Genomic DNA, 20,475 nt, shown 5'->3' on the forward strand with positions numbered 1-20,475 from the left:
TTATTGTTTGAGTGGATCAACTTTTCTGGAAACACTGCTGCACCATCGAACTGCGTCCGTGCAAAATCAACATTTCTTAAGGCAACTACGTGACTTGCTATTGATCTGAGCCAACTTGTTATAGCAAAGGGATCGTTCCGTAATTTGCTTTATTTGATGGAATCAATGCGAAGAGTAAACTGAATAATGATTAGATTTTACCTTTGTTTTGTTTTTTGCCAACGTAGAGGCACAAAAGGGAATTTTAGTTGGAGACACGGGGTAAGCGCTCTACACGGTTTAGTGCCGTGCTTAAATGCTGCAGTGTGAAAAAGATGATGCTGGGGTCGATTTCACAAAGAGTTCCTAAGAGATATCAAAAACGTACGGCTAGTCTTAAGTTAGGACTAGTAACTCGTCCTAACTCGAGATAAGACTAGTCCTAACTCTTTGTGAAATCCACGACCCGTGTCCAACACGGAGATTGTTCGTAGTGTGAAAAGGCCTATCAGGTATATTTTGTCTTCCGGTTAGAAAATTGCAATACATTTTAAAGCAGGATTCAAACCCAACCATTTTGTTTTCATCGTCATCTTAATTTCCATCTAAATGTCATTAGCACATCACCATAATGCAATTTACACTGCAAGTTTGAGCTCAGATGCTATATCCACTTAAAATGAGAAACAGCTATCCAAAATAGTGACAGTGGGCGAGATTTGAACCGCCTGCAAAACTTCAGAAGTGTATCCTTATATGAATAAATCACATTGCTTGGTAAGGGGAAAATGAATACATTAGATTCAAACCATGGAGCTAACAAAATATATAGCCAGATTCTCAAACACTATAAATATTGTTTTCATCAACGTTTTTTATCATCTTCGACGTATAGAGAAGTCAGATTAAATGTCTAAAAAAACTACCAGAGTCAATGACGTACAGACCCGGGTGACCGTAAGGTGCCCATCAACGTATAGAGAGCGGTCTAACACGCCGTGTTCCTTTGTAATTTGTTTTGTCCCACCTCAGGCAAACAATGTCATTGATCAAGATGGAAATATTCCACTCTGTATCTGCCCGAAAGATGGACTCTAATTGCCGGTAAATGACTGCCTTTGGGGGGTAAAAGGGGAAAATGTTACGGACTCTTTTGTCATATCGGTACAAGTTTCCTGCCGATTGGGGGAAGGATTGAGTGTGATGACCTTTTCAAATTACCAGTATTGAAAGAATTCAGAGACAAACTTGTTGTATGAAAGGAGACAGACTCAAGAGTCTGTGGGTGTTTTCCTTGTACAATGGATGCCAAGACAAGTGCAATGAATGCTTTGCTCGCCAGTTAAGTGCTCGGTACCGTCATTTAGCATACTTTTTGTCTATACCCTTTTTAACGAGGACTCCCAGCCATTGGGCCAATGAAGGTAATTTTTCGTTCATATACACCACAAGACATCATAATACAATATGGCCGTACTGGACATCTCGAATGTAATATTTTGGTCATCACTCCAGGCACATCAGAAAGATTTCTTACAAAGAAGATCATTCTTTGCTCCATCCATATTCTTCATCAGTTTTATTTTGTTTGTATACCACTTATTAGACAAGATTTGCCATAAAGATACAAATAACATTAGTGTTTTCATGACACTGGGTTCTTCGCTTTTTTTCGCCCAGACATAAGTTTCACGTAGCATAGGCCTATACAAAAAACGCCACTCCAGTCATAATTTCACTACTAGGCTCAAGTCTTTTCTCATCTTCTACTGTCGAGTCATGGGATTGATAATTATAACAAAATTCCCAAATGATTCATGAAAGTGCTGCTCATAATTATGTAGGTTGCTATAGTTTCAATCGAATAGAGTATACAACTGAAGTGCTTGTCTTTAAATAAATACCAGCACCTTCGGTGGGAATAGAACCGGCGACCTTGAGAAGATGTCTCTGCCATACACAAAAACCTGAATGTCGACGAGATGCCAGAATTTTATGCTACTCCCATCTAGTCGCATATTCTCTCATAGCAAAAGGAAAGCACTCGAGGGACAAACTAGCGTCAAGTGTTTATCACGTATGACTGGAGCTCATATTCAGAGTACTTCTTAAGCAGAAAATAGTGTTAACAATTTTCTGCTTAGCAGAAGTGAGTAGGATACCAGTCAAAAAGTTGTTAACGTAACTTATTCTGGTAGTCATGTAGATGTGCTTACTCTTTCTGTTTAAGCAGCTCTATGCATTGGGCCCAGGCAGTGCAGGAAATACACACACACAAGCTTGATATGCCTGCAACTGTCCCTCTTTTGTTTATTCTCTTTTCCAACAGCTCCCATTGGTTTTGTATACGTTTTCTAACTCTTTTCCAACAGCTCACATTGGTTTTGTATACGTTTTCCAACTGTGGGGCTTATCGTGGACCCTATATTGCCCTCTTTTGTTATAGGTCTTTGGTTTGAATCTTTAAAAAAAAAAGAAATTGAGTGAAGCTGGATGTGAACCAACGACATCTGGATACCGGCGGTTTACCAACTGTAATATTATAGTCCCATGATTTTTTTTTTTTTTTTTGGAGGGGGTCTCCCTTTGTAGTTCGGGGTGATATTCAGAACAAAGATTTTGATCCAGTCAGTTTCCCTTGTGGTTTATAATTTGATAATTTATAGGAACAGCCTTGCTGGAGGAATATTAGATATTTATCTCTAACATTCATAAAACTTTCATTGTGTAATCCAGATAACCCAATGGCCGTTTAATAGGTATTAATATTTTATATTCAAAATAGGATCATGCAATGACGCACGTGAAACGACCAAATTGCTTAATTCTCAAATAATTAATCTTCGTGTATAGGCCCTAAGCTTGTGTCATTGTTGCAAATCAACAACCCGCCTACATACCGGTCAAATATGGGCCCATTTTGCTGAAAGATGTATGATTCTGGGAACTTAGTGAGGTAGGCCGTGTCAGAATTAACGGTTACTTCTATCGTGCGTTGAAGTATAGGACGTCCTTAGCAACTATCTATAGCAACAGTCATGGCCGTAGCTGAAGCCGCTTATTCAGATAAGGCCTTAGTGTTAGAGAATAAAGAAAACCACATAAGAAGGGAACATGAGACATTCTATGTTTTCTACAAAGTTATTCAAAAGAGAAAAGGTTAAATCAAAATGTATGCAAACGCCAGATGTCTGCTATAGTGTGATTTCCTATACACTCCATATGCCATTGGTCTCGTGTGTTGTGTTAAAGCCACTGGACACTATTGTCAAAGACCAATCTGCTGACTTGTATCTCAACTTATGCATAAAATAACAAACCTGATGTAAAAATTTGAGCTCAATTGGTGGTCGAACTTGCGAGAGTAACAGTTGTGTGCTTTCAGATGCTTGATTTTGAGACCTCGAAATCTAATATGAGGTCTTGAAATCAAATTCGCGGAAAATTGCTTCTTTCTCGAAAACTACGTTACTTAATAGAGGGAGCCGTTTCGCACAATGTTTTATACTACCAACAGCTCCCCATTACTCGTAATACCAAGTAAGTTTTTTATGCAAATAACTATTTTTAGTAATTACAAAATAGTGTCCACTGCCTACGTATCGCTAAGAGAAGGGGTTCGCCCCGGTGTTCATGGCAGTGGCTGCTGAATACGTCGTCAGAAACCCTTTATGGTGTTACATAATTGCGTCTAAGAATTCATAACTTCCAAAAACCTATCTTTTGGGGGGAAAACACGTGCATATTGAGTGCCTTGAGTGCCTTGTTGGTAGATCGTTCGCTATAAGACTTCGATATTAGTACCTTATTATGTCAGACATTCTCTGGCAGACACATTAGCAGAATCGGCGTCTTTGGTTATAAGAGCCAGAGAGTGCAAGTAACTCATCCAAGCATTCATCGCATCTAAACTTGACTTCTGTACCGGCCTACACACTTATTGTTAACACTGACTCATCTACAATCCACACAGAACCACGCAACACGTCTCTGTATTGCCACTAAAACATACGGCAGTTTTACCCCGTCTTAAACTGAACCGGCTTCCTCTTAATTCACAAAATTCAATTCAAATAATTCCTAATCAAATTCAAGGCACTACATGGTCAATCCGCAAAAAGCTAAAGTCGTCTCCTAAAGACCGTACTATAAGAGCTCGATTTCACAACGCACCATAAAAGATGAGTTGCCGATATTGACATTATAGGATATGTATTGTGATAGCTTAGCAGTTAAGATGATTCTCAGCTAAGATCAATCTTAGCTCTTTATGAGTCATCATCTAGAAGTATGCTCCTAATTGTACCCCAGTTTCGCTGGTTTAGTTACAGGGGACAGCCCATTGCAGGCAGACTTTTGAATTCACCAACTGAAAACCGAACCGTGTCTTCAAGCAGCAACTGATGCTACATGTTATAAAACACTTGCGCGTTCCTTGACAAAAATGATGAAGCGTTAACAATAATGATATCACCTTTCCATATCGTATTTCCACCATGCAAAGTTTCAAATTCTACTTAATAATGATATACGCCTGAACATTAGTGCACTGCCCTTTTCACTGTTGCTATGATTTTTGAAGGGGTGTCAATCTAAGAATGTTGTATGTACATTATGTTGTGTTCTGCCACCCTACAATTGCAATCAGTTCTTCTTCACTTTTCCACAGCTTCTTGTCCTCTGCGAGTATTCTAGCTCCTTGAGTTTATCACCGGATGTCAGTGTTCCCATTCCTGCATCTTTAAAGTCCATTTGGTAGGTTAGAACAAGGTGGACCGATATGCAAGCTTTTGTATCTATTGGCCCCTATGGTAAATTCCAAGTATCTCATTACAGTGTCCTCTGGCATCCGCAGCACATTGCCAATATGGAGATACTTTGTTGGGCCACTTCCACTGACAGTGTTTTCTAAAGCCATTACTCACCCAAATCTCTCTTTCTTTTTCTTTAACTGGGGGAATTTATTATGTTTGGGCATGGTTTTGGGAAACACTCTTCCTTTTGGGGGCCGGGAGGGGATGAAGGTGGGTCAATCCAATACCGGGTCAAAAACATTGACCCGGATTCTAAGTCCCCGTGGGCATGTGACCCAATATCCGGGTCACTTTGACCCGGATTCCGTGTCAAATGACCCATCAAACAGAATCTAAGTTAAAATCCCATTCCTTTTCAACCAGTTTCCGGATCAACCTGACTCAGAAATTGGTCAGGCCCTCTACGAACAAGAATCCCGGTCAAATTTGACCGGGAGTTTTTAGAGTGAAACATTGTAATAAATTTAGCGTATTGTGCATGTCGTGTACTTCCGAACGATACACCCGCCCACATCATCCATAGGGGAAGGGGGAGGGGAGGCTTAGATACAAAATCCTCCTTCAGAACAACTGGGACGGGACCCTTCGTTTCTGTCTCTTTTAAGATTCCAGACACCCAAGGGACGAAAGGTGGGTGACTTCTTGGGTGCCTTAGGCACTGTACTCTTAATGTATTATGTCCGATTTCAGGCTTTTCATATTAATTTTTGTGTACTATTATTGATGTTTTTTGTATGAGAAGTTATACTTAATGACGTTATTTAAGTGTAAACACCAAATAATTATACCCGCCAGCGAGTGAACAAACAGTTCAATTACCAATTAATAAGACTTTAATAAGTTGTTTGTCGATAGACGATCCTTCGGGGTGGGATTGAGTGTCATGATTCAGTTTCTGACACTGCGAACCCACACAACCGATTACTGGATATCCTGAGGGACTGTCGCCCATGCATGCTGGTTTATAATAAAAAAAAAGGCATCATTACGTCACGAATCGTCATACGCGGTTCTAATCTGCAGATTAAAAATGGGTGTTTACGTGTGTTCCATAATCACAAAAGTATAATTCTGGTGATCGTCTGTTTCAATACTGACGTCACTATTTTGTAAGTAGATATAACTGACATAAATGTAAAATAGATTGACATTCGGGAGATTCCAATGTGGGCTTCAACTTCGCATTCCACGAGGGAATAAAAAAAAATGAGAGCGGCGTAAGATAAGAAGAAATTGGAATATCGATTCGAAATGTTGGATTTAAAGGCATGGTCACCTCCGGTAATTGCCAAGTACCAGTATTCTCACTTGATGTATCCAAAAATATACACTTAAAATAACAAACCAGTCAAAACTTGATGGTCTCAGTTGGTCATCTAATTTGAAAAGAGAAGCACAATTTGAGTGATTTCAGATGACTATTAAAAGGCCTAAGGCTAATATTTGAGAGAGAAATTACCTCTTTCTCAAAAACTATAACTTTACTCAGAGGGAGCCGTTAATCACAATGTTTTATACTATCAACAGCTCTCCGTTGCGCGTTACCATGATGGTACATTTATTTTGAGTCAAGTGTCCAGGGGTGGATTTCACAAAGAGTTAGGACTAGTCTTATCTCGAGTTAGGACCAGTTACTCGTCCTAACTTAGGACTATCCATGCAATTTGTACATCTCCTAGGACTAGTCCTAAGTAAGGACTCAGTGCTTTTTTAAGCCAGCCTAAAGTGACCGTATCTCACTGATTTCCTTATACTTCGGCCAGGATCGAGATTGAATCTTCCAAAGCTTCGTGGTTTGGGGTAGTTTGCAAAAAGAAACACGAAACGATCAATCAATATAACACAAGGACATTTCTTCTCAGTCATTGACCAACAATGTTGCTAATGTGCCAAATGCATCACTGGAGTAGTTCAAACTTTGCTCTTGTAGGTTTTCTCCTTCTATTTAGAAGTTTCTCCCAAATGCGTCTGGTTCTATTTATGTGCCCCGTTTCCATCAGTGTTTCGTTGCCTCTATCGCTTCAGTAGGCATTATATATCAGAACTAAAAAAATAAATAATTTGATTGAAAACTGGGCTAAAGTGGCAGGAGATTCCGTCACCCATAAAGGTGAATTGTGTAATTAAGATTAAATAAGATTAAATAAGATTAATCATAAGTAAGGAGGAGTTTGGTGACATCGACGGCTGGACACTATTGGCAATTGTCAAAGACCATATCCCAAGCACAAAATAACAAACCTGTACAAATATTTGGGCTCAACTGGTCGTCGAATTGCAATTGAATAATGAAAGAAAAGCACCCTTGTTGCATTTCTTTGCGTGCTTTCAGATGCATAATACAAGGCATCAGCTGAATCTTCTATTATTTGAGAGAAATTACCGCTTTCTCAAAAACTACGTTACTATAGATGGAGCCGTTTCTCACAGTGTACTGTATACAGCTCTCCATTGCTTGTCCAATAAATTATTTTGAGTAATTACCAATAATAATAATAATAGTAATAGTAATAATAATAATAATAATAATAATAATAATAATAACAATAACAATAACAATAACAATAACAATAACAATAACAATAACAATAACAATAACAATAACAATAACAATAACAATAACAATAACAATAACAATAACAATAACAATAACAATAACAATAACAATAACAATAACAATAACAATAACAATAACAATAACAATAACAATAACAATAACAATAACAATAACAATAACAATAACAATAACAATAACAATAACAATAACAATAACAATAACAATAACAATAACAATAACAATAACAATAACAATAACAATAACAATAACAATAACAATAACAATAACAATAACAATAACAATAACAATAACAATAACAATAACAATAACAATAACAATAACAATAACAATAACAATAACAATAACAATAACAATAACAATAACAATAACAATAACAATAACAATAACAATAACAATAACAATAACAATAACAATAACAATAACAATAACAATAACAATAACAATAACAATAACAATAACAATAACAATAACAATAACAATAACAATAACAATAACAATAACAATAACAATAACAATAACAATAACAATAACAATAACAATAACAATAACAATAACAATAACAATAACAATAACAATAACAATAACAATAACAATAACAATAACAATAACAATAACAATAACAATAACAATAACAATAACAATAACAATAACAATAACAATAACAATAACAATAACAATAACAATAACAATAACAATAACAATAACAATAACAATAACAATAACAATAACAATAACAATAACAATAACAATAACAATAACAATAACAATAACAATAACAATAACAATAACAATAACAATAACAATAACAATAACAATAACAATAACAATAACAATAACAATAACAATAACAATAACAATAACAATAACAATAACAATAACAATAACAATAACAATAACAATAACAATAACAATAACAATAACAATAACAATAACAATAACAATAACAATAACAATAACAATAACAATAACAATAACAATAACAATAACAATAACAATAACAATAACAATAATAATAATAATAATAATAATAATAATAATAATAATAATAATAATAATAATAATAATAATAATAATAATAATAATAATAATAATAATAATAATAATAATAATAATAATAATAATAATAATAATAATAATAATAATAATAATAATAATAATAATAATAATAATAATAATAATAATAATAATAATAATAATAATAATGAACCATTTTTGTAGAGCGCATATCACAATCACAGAGAAGTCCCTATGCGCCTAGAGATGAAAACACAAGAGAAATAAAAGTTAATAGAGATGTGAAGTAAATACAAAAGCAAAACTTAGTTGATACAGAAAGAAGTACTGAAGGCTATTGCAAAAATAAATGTGTTTTTAACTTTGTCTTAAATAAATTCACTGTTTGAGCTTGTTTTACGGTGTCTGGAAGACTATTCCATAATTCTGCTGCTGCTGCAAAAGCTCTGGCCCCATAAAATTTAGTAAAAGTCGAGGGACAAACTAAGAGAGACCTGAATTTAGAGCAGAGATTACGAACTGGATGATCTTTTTGGATGAGTTCCTTGAGATAAGTTGGGCCTAAACCTTGCAAACATAAGAAAGTTAATGAAAGTATCTTATACAATAGTGTCCTGTGTCTTTAAAATTCAAACTGACATGCAGCTACTCAAAATAAACTATGCACTGTTTTTGCCACCTTAACCATGGAGCAACCATGCTTTAACTCACCCGTTATGCCTATTAGTGCCGCCGGGTCCAAAATGACCAGTCCAAATACATCAAAATCCGAAACGGGTTAATTCTAAAGATTGACATTTCTGTGTCTTAAAGCAGAACTGAATTACCCGCTCAAGGTTAAACATTCTATGAATAATTACCATCAAAAACAATAGCCTGTAGGTGTGTGTGATCTTATGGCATTTCAGACAATCTCAAAACACATTCCTTGATTTTTGTTTCGTTTAAAAAAACCGCAAATGGGATACAGCAGGTGGGGAATATTATATCAACAGCCTTGTATGAATTTAAACAGTGAACTTTCTCGTTGCCCCCCCCCCCCTGTGTCAACGTACAGTATATTAAATTTAGATTTAGATTTAGATTTTATTGTCCACGTTAAAAAAAACATAGACATTTGACATCCATTGGCCAAATACAAGTACAAACAATCAACATCAAACTATATAAATTACAAAATAAGAGAAGTTAGAAATACAAAGCAACAAAAGAGCCGCACACTTAAAAAAAAATGCACCAGCCAAAACAACGCCAACCGGTCACATGTGACGAATGGGTCTCTTTATCAATGCGGTAGTGTGAAGGAGTAAAATATGAGTGACTGTAATTGTTGTTGTTTTTGGTGTGTTACAGGAATAATCAGCTTTTTGGCAATGAGACGTTATTTTTTAAATTCTCAAGGGAGTTTCCAGCCCGTAGGCCTGAGCAAACAAGAAGGGGGGAAAACAACTTTAAAAAGTCGACTACAAGTTCGGCCATCGGCTCAACATTTCCACTCCCACGATTAAAATCCAGTCTCTATTTTAAGTATTATACAACAATAATGCATAGTTATTAACCCAAACAGGTGGAAACTTTCACGAAAATAGTCGACAGAAAAGGCTAGAACTACAAATTGTCACTTCATTTTAATAAATGTTTGCTTTTATTTTAACTGAAAGATGCATTCTCTGATCATTACAGTTAATTTCAAACCATGGTCTTCTTGCCATTCGTTTCATGTGTATAATATACACCAACGATTATCACAACATTTAATATGGTAAAATAAATAAACCTATTTGTTCGTTTAAAATTCGCACTAATAAACACACTACTGTAAAATCACTTCTTTGCCACATTTAATAAAGTAAAAAATAAGACGAAGGCGTATATGCACAATTACAGCCAAGCAATTAACTCAGCAATAAATATTTCATTTGTTTATATAATACAATTGTTTTTCATCTTCCAAAAAAAATCATGAGTCAAGACTGAGGCTGTGGACGCAAGTTAGTTTTACCCCTTTGTGATAATGGTAAAATTAAATAAATTTGACGTATTTTACGTCAAAAAAAGGGTAAAACTATCCTTACTTACATGTGTATTTAATCTGACAAACACGTCTGTATGTGTCACCCCATCACCATCATCTCTTGTTATAACTCGGTAACAAACTGTGGAGTTTGATTGGTCGAGAACCAATCACGTGATTTTGGGTTCTGAATGGTCTCGTTTCAATCAGAATCCTTCGGAATAACCTAACCAACAACCGAATCATTATCACTTAAAAGATGTCTGGCATCCATGTGAACAATGGTATTATAAAGCTATATTTATTATAGTACTGAATCTATCAACAAAAAACACCTCAGATGTGGCAACGATTTGTGACGGATTATTCGGTAGATTATTTTTAAGAAGTAGACCTATTATGGTTAACTATAGATCATGTGACATGACATGTGACATGACATGTGACACGACATGTGATACGACATGTGACATGTTTACAAAAGAGCCACAAAGACTGGAATTTCTGCAAGAACAGATTGTGAACAGCCCAATAAAAGAAAACATTACATCTTTTATTTTATGGAGATTGCCCTGTATGGTTAACAACTTTCGATATGAAGAAAGAGGCGTATGCAGTTGCCTCCATTCACTGGTAGTTGCCTTGGTGCCCTTAAAATGCTCCAAGTAGAAATTTACAATTTCCTCAAAGGGTTCCAAGAAGAGAATGCCTTGGTGCTCTTGCCCTTCCAAAAAGAACATACAGGTCTGAAGGGGGACACATCCCAAAACATATTTGGATCTTACTTTTTAGAACTCTTGGATTTGTGTTAAAATTCTGACACAAACTGTAACATTTCCCTCATGACTTGTGCAGTGTCTTGCCTGCCAGAGAATGCATTGGAATGTACAAAAGCACTATTTTGTAAAAAATGTCACACGATTTATAGCATAAAACCAATAATGCTGGCTATCTATTACAAGCCTTGGCAATATTAAACAATTGATGTGATTAAACCTTTTTTTCTTATCAAAAAAAGTCAATGTAATACATAAAACAGCAAAATTGACATTATGAAGAAATAGTTTCAAACAATGATATTTACCCTACAATGAATTGGTGATGTTGTGCATGCCATACAGCAAATAGCACAAAGCGTAAACTAATCAACAGAGAAAAAAAAATCATTATTTTTGCCAAAGCTCAGTGGTCCAATTCATTCTTGATTTGATATAAGTTGTACACATACTATCTCTCCCCTGTTCATAAACTGGTGGTTTTTGTAAGGCACTTTTTAAAATGGTAAATAGATGTACATGTATAGTGAACTATTCACTAAAACAGTGCAATGACCAACATAATATGCTAAAACAAAACAAAATACAAGACTGTACAAGGCAAGTTGTGCTAGATTATATGAACCATTCCTTTGACACTTTTACTATCTATATAAACATTCCATCAAATTTTCTTTTAAATAACAACAAAGCAATATTTAAAATCTATTACTCTGGACTCTGGAGAACAAGATAATGTGATAAAACCAAAATGAAACATAATTTATATAACTTTGTTTTGCTACTCTTTAAAATGGTGATGATCGTTATCAGTGCATTGAAAACTCAATCTTAATGGTCCAAAACTACTTTCTGCCAACCTGTTACTTTCAGTTAATTAAAATTTATCTCAGGACAAATGAGCAAACTAAACAGTTGGACCACACATTTGCTGATGCTATTTCTGGATGCGGGCCCAAGGGTTTAAACCTGATGAACGATGATTTAGATTTAGGTTTTCGATTTGAAATGTAAAGAGGCCCTTTCTACCCCTACAGTTGTGGTAAAGTGTTTATTTTTGTATTTAAGAAAGCCAGGTAGTACAGATTCAAATCCTTGTAGCCCCCACTTAATCACTACAAGTAAACAGTTAACTTTCTATAAGTTACTGCTTATAAGAAAACAAAGCAGCTTCTGTTCAACTATTTTGAAGGATGATTTTCTTAAGCCCGGCAGTATTTCTAGAATTTTTCATATTTTCTTGTATGGATTCCGATGTGTTTGGATTTGGTAGGCATTTAGACTTGAGGACAAGTCGTTATTGGTCTATCGCGATGAGATAGTCGAGTCGTGGGGGTGGCATAATGATCAAGATTTCTGCGATCGAATACTGCTCTCCCGTGATCAATGCTCTTGCAGGAAGCTGCTGGCTGCCAAATACTCGCAGAGCGTGAGAACAGTAGTCTGAACCGAGGTAGTAGTCTTGCGAGAATATTGCAAGTGTCGCTAGAATTGCTGTGAGAGTCAGAATGCTTTCACCGATACAGACTCAACGACTTGTCCACAAGTCTAGTAGGCATTGGGTTAGAGTGGTGTAGCTCAACACCCTATACCAGCTATGTAGAACCTATCCATGCAGTTCAGTTTCAGATTTCAGTAACTTTCTTTTCCTGCATCGATGCTTCACTCATCCAATTCATAAATATGAACTAAAATTTAAACAATTAAAAAATTTGCATTAATTAGTCTATGCATTAAAAGTAAGTGTTTTGTTAACCTACTGTAGCCTACATACCTAACACAATAGCTTTACTTTCAATGGACCGTTCCGGCTTTCCACTAAGCTCCACCCACCGCACACGTGAGCAAGACACGTGTACGAACACTCCCAATGACATTATGCACGATTCTGCCGCGCGTGCCAAATATACGCGTACGCACGACCGAGTTTGTCCAACCACAATCATTGCTGTGATTGGTCAAATGGGTGAACGCGCACAGTTTGATTGACAGGCCGGATCGGTCCATAGATCCAATAGCTCAGCAGAAATACAAGTTAAAATAATAATAGAGGTTTAACTGAAAGTAGTTGGGATACTTAGTGTTTAGAAAATCAAGTGAAAAACTATTACAGTATCTATTTCATTCAAATCAATTTCTTTCAATCACAATATAATTTAAATATAAATATCAACATTTATTCATTGTAAATCTTATTATATGTTTTAAATAAATCTTCATACAATTTTATGATTAATCTAACAACCTTGTAAGTTGATGGCAAAGACAATGTCTCGTTGTGGTTTCTTGTGGGACCTTATTGGTTCCTGTGGTTCCTTGTGGCATAAACGCTAAAATAGTTAGTATTTGAACTAATATAATTCTTGAAATTTTAAACACTGCACCAAACTTTCCAGTCAGATATTACTCAAATACTGAGAAACACTTAACATTACTTTTAACAAAGTAAATACAAAAATTGTTATATGTTCACATTGCAATCTGAAAATTTTATAATCTATCTTCCACTGATGATGCTTATCGCAAGTAGCAGAGCTCAATTTCATAGAGCTGCTTAGCAACAAATAGTTGCTTAACAATTTTCAGAAATGAGCCGGATACCAGTCACACATTGTACATGTGACATGTTATTTTGGTGTGTAACCATATTCTGGTAAGCATATTTTGTTATGCTCAGCTTATTTTGTGTTAAAGCAGCTCAGTGAAATTGGGCCTAGGTGGTTTTGCCAAGCACCCGTGCTCATCTGAGTTCTAATCTGGTAGCCTAGAAGTGGCAGCAGATTTGTCAATACTACCACTAGGCACTAGTGTACCCCAGGATTGTGTGCATACTATAAAGTAAATGTAGCTGTAGTTCTACACACAGTCCCAATGAATGATGTACCTTATCTTGGTTCTAGTGAAGCACAAGTATCAGTAACAACACATTTGTCTCCACATCACTTATTTGTGCGCATATCTTAAATCTTAAAGAACAAGTTTACCAAAAGCAATAGATTTTCTCATACGGTACCACTGTATGTTGAAGCTTCATTATCAAAGGAAAGATACACCATTGGTTTGTGTGGGAGGCAATTTATTTTGATGCTTATCCTACATGTATTTGAACTTTATAAAAAACAAAAGATACGAAAATTCTGCGAAAAACAGCACCAAATTATGAGGTCAGGTTTTCCTGAAGGCAAAACAAATCACAGTTGATGCTTTGTCAAGGAAATTTTTTTTGCTTACTCATTCATGATTTGTAAAATCCAAGCAACATTTGAGGGAAACATTCTGCAAAACAGCAGTTTTTCAGGAGGGCAGATTTGACGGGGCAAATAGTACCTGCCAAAAGGCAGTATTACAGGTGGCAGATTTCTCAGGGCAGTTGGTAACTGTCTGTATAAAAAAGTAAGCTTACACATTAAACATGGTTATTTTACCTTTTTGATCTTCACAACCATGGATCATAATTTTTAACAATGCATCATAAATTTAAATACTGTTTCTTGTTGATTTCATCATAATATACATTCTTGGCATAAGGCTACTTGGCCTTTGATGTAAGTTCTGCACGGACAGATTCGTCTCAAATCTTGATCCTGTCCAGCGCAGCTAAATAAAAGGCTATTGGTTTGTATTTTACAGGATGATAATACTGGATTGATTGATGGCACATACACCTCATCAACTTCATCCACACTCTTGCACTCTGCACCAAACTTTCTGTAATATAAGAAAGAATTTTAAAAAAATCAACAAATTAAGTCCAAATGGTAGCCTAAACATCTGTCGTCACACTTTGAGGTTTGTGAATTACGCCAGAGAGTGGCCTTGAGTCAATATTCTGATCGCTGCTTCTGTACAACCAATACCTGTCCTTATCCTTGCGTATAAGGACAGGGTACCAGTCTAGTCCAATGGGAGACTTTTGATGACACTAGGTGGCAGCAGACTTACCAGGTAAATTTCTACTGTTTCCATAAATCTTAGCATACACACATTACTAAGAACAATGGATTTACCTGGTAAGTCTGCTGCCACATTGTGCCATCAAAAGTCTCCCATTGTTTAAACTAAGAGTGATATAAAATTCAAAGCATTTTCTTCTCTGAAGTTTCCGCTCATTTGATTTTTTTAAAAGTAATTATGGTAGCGATACACCTATACCGTCAACATGTTGGAAATGAAAAAACAGCAGATTCAAGTTGTTTTTTGCGCCCTTTTTTCTTGGTCAGTTGACCAGCTAATGTGAATGTTCACCTGTACATTCCATTGTGAGGTATGCACCTACTGTTCTACTCTTTGTTTCCCGTGTACGAGGGACAGATGGTAATGAAATTCATGCTCAAAATCTCCATTTTTCTAGGGGTTATTGTGAAGCCCTGATTCCAGACCTTTGTCCGTATGACATAAACAAAATTGGCTTACATTAATGGACAAGCTGCCACCTCCATTTATCATTAAGTCAGAGTGGTAAAAGATTCCAGCAGATCTTTGCAGATTTTCAGCCCTGGCTTTCGGTAAAAGTTTATACACGTATTTTCTCTCAAGAGAATGACAAACCCTGGTTTGTATTATGAAAATGATTGTTGATTTCTTTTGTCGTAGCAGGGTTTCATTGTGGCCATAAATAGTTCACCTTACTTGGTAACCAGTAATGGGGAGAGGTTGATAGTATAAATCATGTGAAAAACGGCTTCCTCTGAAGTAACGTAGTTTTCTAGAGAGAAGTAATTTTTCACGAATTTGATTTTGAGACCTCAGATTTAGAATTGTAGGTCTCGAAATCAAGCATCTGAAATCACACAACTTCGTGTGAATTCTTTCATTATTATCTCGCAACTTCAACCACCAAGTGAGCTCAATTGTTCACAGGTTTGTTATTTTATGCATATGTTGAGATACACCAAGTGAGAAGACTGATCTTTGACAATTACCAATAGTGTCCACTGTCTTTAACTCAAGAAACTCAGTGAAAAATGTGGTTAAACACATTGAGATGTATGAACATTAATACTCACTTTTCAATGACATCTTTATAATTCAGATGATGAAACCATGTTGGTTCACAAATTAAATCTGAATAACAAAAAAACGAAAAAAAAAAATTAATATGAACACATAATTAATAGAATCAATCAAATACATGTACAACCCCTAGACATGACGGCTAGACACATTCATTAATACCAGCCAGTAAACATAACTCAATCACTACCGGTGTATACTCACATACTTTATCAGAAATATACAATTTTGAAATAAATATAAGTAGGCCTAACTTATCATTAAACAAAGTTTTAGGATAGAACTTGAAATACAATTTGCATATGAGATTTCCAAAGTACCGAGCAAATTTTCAGTAACTTAAAATCAAAATTGATAACAAAGAGTGGCGTTTGTTTGTAAACATTTAAATCCTGGAAGTTGAACTCCTAAAGCTTACAGAGAGACTCGCACTACATGAATGTCATTGAAAAACTCAAAGAAAAATTGCATTGCTAACCCTTGAAAACTCCCAGGAAAAAAAAAACATTACTTAGGAAATAGCTAAGCATGCTTGGGAGTAGGGTTAAGCAAAATAACCAAGGGATAGCTTATTGAGCATGCTTTTTCCCCCAGGAAAAACGTTACACAATACATGTAAAGCCTAAGGCTTAACATCCCATACACGTAAAGCCTAAGGCTTTATGTCCCATCCGAAGGACGAAGAAACAATGGTCAAGTGTCTTGTAATAAGTGTAAAGACTTGGACTCGAACCCACACTCTGCTAATCAGAAACACAAGAGCTCAGCCATGACACGCCAAATGACATTAACATTTTTTAACATAGCACTTCTAATAATATTAAAGCAGATTTCATTCTGGAAATTTAAAGAAACTCAAGTCCGACATTGATATCCCATTAGGACTCACCATCTTCCATACATCTCTTTTTGCAGGATTGGTTCAACTTAGATGTTCTGATGTGCATTGCTGATTTAGGTGGCCAGGAATTGGGATGATTGCAGAAATCCTGTGAGAGATAAATGCCATTGAGTCAGTTGCGGTTTGTGTTGGCTAAACGTATATAGTACTTTGATCGCAATAAGAATTGTTAATTGTTATGCAGTATACAACAGGGAAAATAGGATCACAATTTTATGTTTATAAAAAACAAAAATACAGTTATCAAGCTGTTTTGTTAATAAAAATGGACGAAAGTGTAAATTATATGTTATGTTCACATCCATGCACAGTGTGCCTTGAAAACTTTGAAATAGAAAGCGCCCTCGGTTTACAAATAAATGATCTTGTATAAAAAACCTAAATTTTCGAATTGGGCGGTTTCGCCAAGAAAGGGCAGCTTACACCAATATAGAATTTACAAAATTTGATGAGGATGGTTTTTAAAATGCATGAAAATGGTGACATTGTCACTTTGTAATATAGCTCCAAACATTTGTGCCAGATACAAAACACAATCTTCAGGTCGTTTATCTACAATCTTTACTGTTCCCATTGGACTTTGTTTGATTTAAAAGTAACACAACTTTTCTGTAGAATGACAAAACTAATCCATTGACTTCCCTGTACCACGACCAAGATGTCAAATTAACAGGGCGAAAGAAGTCGAGGAAGACTTCCATGCAGCCACAGGAACTTAACAGTGCTCCCAAAAAGTCCAATGGGAGACTTTTAGAAGGTCCTTTTTCACAATATTGCACGTTCTCAGACCTACGCGCTGAGTGCCGAGCATGCTCACGCATGCTCAGAGCCGCAAAAAACGGACTGTATGTCTGCTGCCGCCAGCATTTTAAAAGTCTCTCATTGGACAGCTCCGCACTGTAAACCTACCGTGACTATGTGTTAAGTGGGAACGCACAGTACAATTACACTATAGCCAGTCATGGTAACTTTTCGCAAGGCAGCAGAGGAACAAGTCCAATGAGAACACAGCTCGAGATCTTTACCTGATTTGAGATGTAGGCATTTAATCTCTGCAGCATTCCTTCACATTGGAATTCATAAGGTAAGTAGGGCTGAGGTGAATCCACTCTGCTGATTTCATCAATGGCTTCTTGAACAGCGGAGGAGTTCTGAACATTAATAGTCCATACGTGTGGCTTGCCAATGTATACCTCTGCATACGGATGCTGGGATGTCAACTGTTTTAAAGAATGAGAATATAAATACATATTTAGTGGCTTTATATATAGCGCTCATTTTCGTCACTCAGCTTCAACATTCAGTATTTTCCTGCAAGGTATGTGGGACTACATTAGAATTATGAGACCTCCTTTCACATAGCAACATGTCATGGTTTACAAGGTGCTGTGGCACAATAAGCTGCTGATCAAACCAGGAACAACGGGGCAAACCCCTTCTCATTGCAATAAGTGCACTGAGTTTTTGTTCGTGCATTACACAACACGCAGGACCAAACAGCTTTACGTCCATCCAAAGGAAGGAGCAGCGGGGTTAAGTGTCTTGCTTAAGGACACAGGTGTTACAATTGGGACTCGAACCCACACTCTGCTGATCAGAAACACCAGAGCTCGAGTCCGGTGCTCTTTTAAAACCGCTAGGCCATGATACGCCACATATACATAAACATAAAATGATAAACCAAGAGGGAAACGGTTGGGTTAGTTTTACATAATTTGGGGTTGAACAAAGACAATTTCATTAAAATGGGGTTTTAAACAACGACCTACTGATAAATGTGCCGCCACTCTACCATATGAGCTATCTAGCCATATGTTGGTGGTCTACCTATTTTGTCAATATCTTTGTTCGAGGGTACCAGTCAAGCTATACAACCTGGGCAGCAGCAGCCAACAAACTGCGCCAACAAAATATATAGTCAAAATATCTAGATCTTGACAAAATAAGGAGACCGCTGACATAGGGCTAGATAGCTCAGCTGGTAGGGCACGAGCACGTTAATCTTAATGTCATTGGTTTAATCCTGTTCAAGTCAATTCTTTGTTCAACCCCAAATATTTGAAAATATAAATCTGAAAATTACATCATGTAGATGTCCCTTTTAAAGGTTCTATCAAGTAATATGTTTTACTTTTTTTTGGCTTAGTGTGGTTTTGGATGAATAATTAATAATACTTTCTATTTTAAAGGCAGTGGACACTATTGGGAATTACTCAAAATAATTATCATCATAAAACCTTTCTTGATTACGAGTAATGGGGAGAGGTTGATAATATAAAACATTGTGAGAAACAGCTCCCTCTGAAGTGACGTAGTTTTTGAGAAAGAAGTAATTTTCCACGAATTTGATTTCGAGACCTCAAGTTTAGAATTGGAGGTCTTGAAATCAAGCATCAGAAAGCACACAACTTCGTGTGACAAGGTGTTCTCTTCTTTCATTATTATCTCACAGTTTCGACGACCGATTGTGCTCAAATTTTCACAGGTTTGTTATTTTATGCATATGTTGAGATACACGAACTGTGAAGGCTAGTCTTTGACAATTACCAATAGTGTCCACTGTCTTTAAGTATCAAGTAATAAACCAGTTTTCCTTTTTATGAGTCAGTTATTTGAACTTTTCCATTTTGATATCGCCTGGGTGGCATGCTTTCGTGACGTTGAACAAAGCATTGAATAACAATGCAAACTGCCAGCTAGGCGGAAAATACCCATGCCTACATCCTTACATGAAGGGGGTAACCCTGTTTCAGCCCCAAGAACAGGTGGCTCCTAGTGGATGATACCCATGCCTACATCCTAACATGAAGGGGGTAACCCTGTTTCAGCCCCAAGAGTAGGTGGCTCCTAGTGGATGATACCCATGCCTACATCCTAACATGAAGGGGGTAACCCTGTTTCAGCGCCAAGAGTAGGTGGCTCCTAGTGGATGATACCCATGCCTACATCCATACATGAAGGGGGTAACCCTGTTTCAGCCCCAAGAGTAGGTGGCTCCTAGTGGATGACACCCATGCCTACATCCTTACATGAAGGGGGTAACCCTGTTTTAGCCCCAGGAGTAGGTGGCTCCTAGTGGATGACACCCATGCCTACATCCTTACATGAAGGGGGTAACCCTGTTTCAGCCCCAAGAGTAGGTGGCTCCTAGTGGATGACACCCATGCCTACATCCTACCATGAAGGGGGTAACCCTGTTTCAGCCCCAGGAGTAGGTGGCTCCTAGTGGATGACACCCATGCCTACATCCTAACATGAAGGGGGTAACCTTGTTTCAGCCCCAAGAGTAGGTGGCTCCTAGTGGATGATACCCATGCCTACATCCTAACATGAAGGGGGTAACCCTGTTTCAGCCCCAAGAGTAGGTGGCTCCTAGTGGATGATAC

The 20,475-nt window shown here is 36.5% G+C and overlaps 1 protein-coding gene across 2 annotated transcripts in view; it reads right to left on the bottom strand.

The window, feature by feature from the left end:
- Positions 1–10,012: 10,012 nt before the first annotated feature.
- LOC139939896 (alpha-1,6-mannosylglycoprotein 6-beta-N-acetylglucosaminyltransferase A-like) overlaps positions 10,013–20,475 on the bottom strand; it is a 52,957-nt gene continuing 42,494 nt past the window's right edge. For both annotated transcript variants that reach the window (XM_071936054.1, XM_071936053.1), the window contains exons 13-16: positions 18,115–18,309; positions 17,078–17,177; positions 16,182–16,239; positions 10,013–14,883 (exon numbers count right to left, since the gene is read on the bottom strand). In XM_071936054.1, the coding sequence (XP_071792155.1) occupies positions 14,679–14,883; positions 16,182–16,239; positions 17,078–17,177; positions 18,115–18,309 (558 nt within the window). In that variant the 3' untranslated portion in view covers positions 10,013–14,678. The remainder of the gene's footprint in view (positions 14,884–16,181; positions 16,240–17,077; positions 17,178–18,114; positions 18,310–20,475) is intronic.

This window comes from Asterias amurensis, chromosome 7, assembly GCF_032118995.1.
Source record: "Asterias amurensis chromosome 7, ASM3211899v1".
In the NCBI taxonomy this organism is placed as follows: domain Eukaryota; kingdom Metazoa; phylum Echinodermata; class Asteroidea; order Forcipulatida; family Asteriidae; genus Asterias; species Asterias amurensis.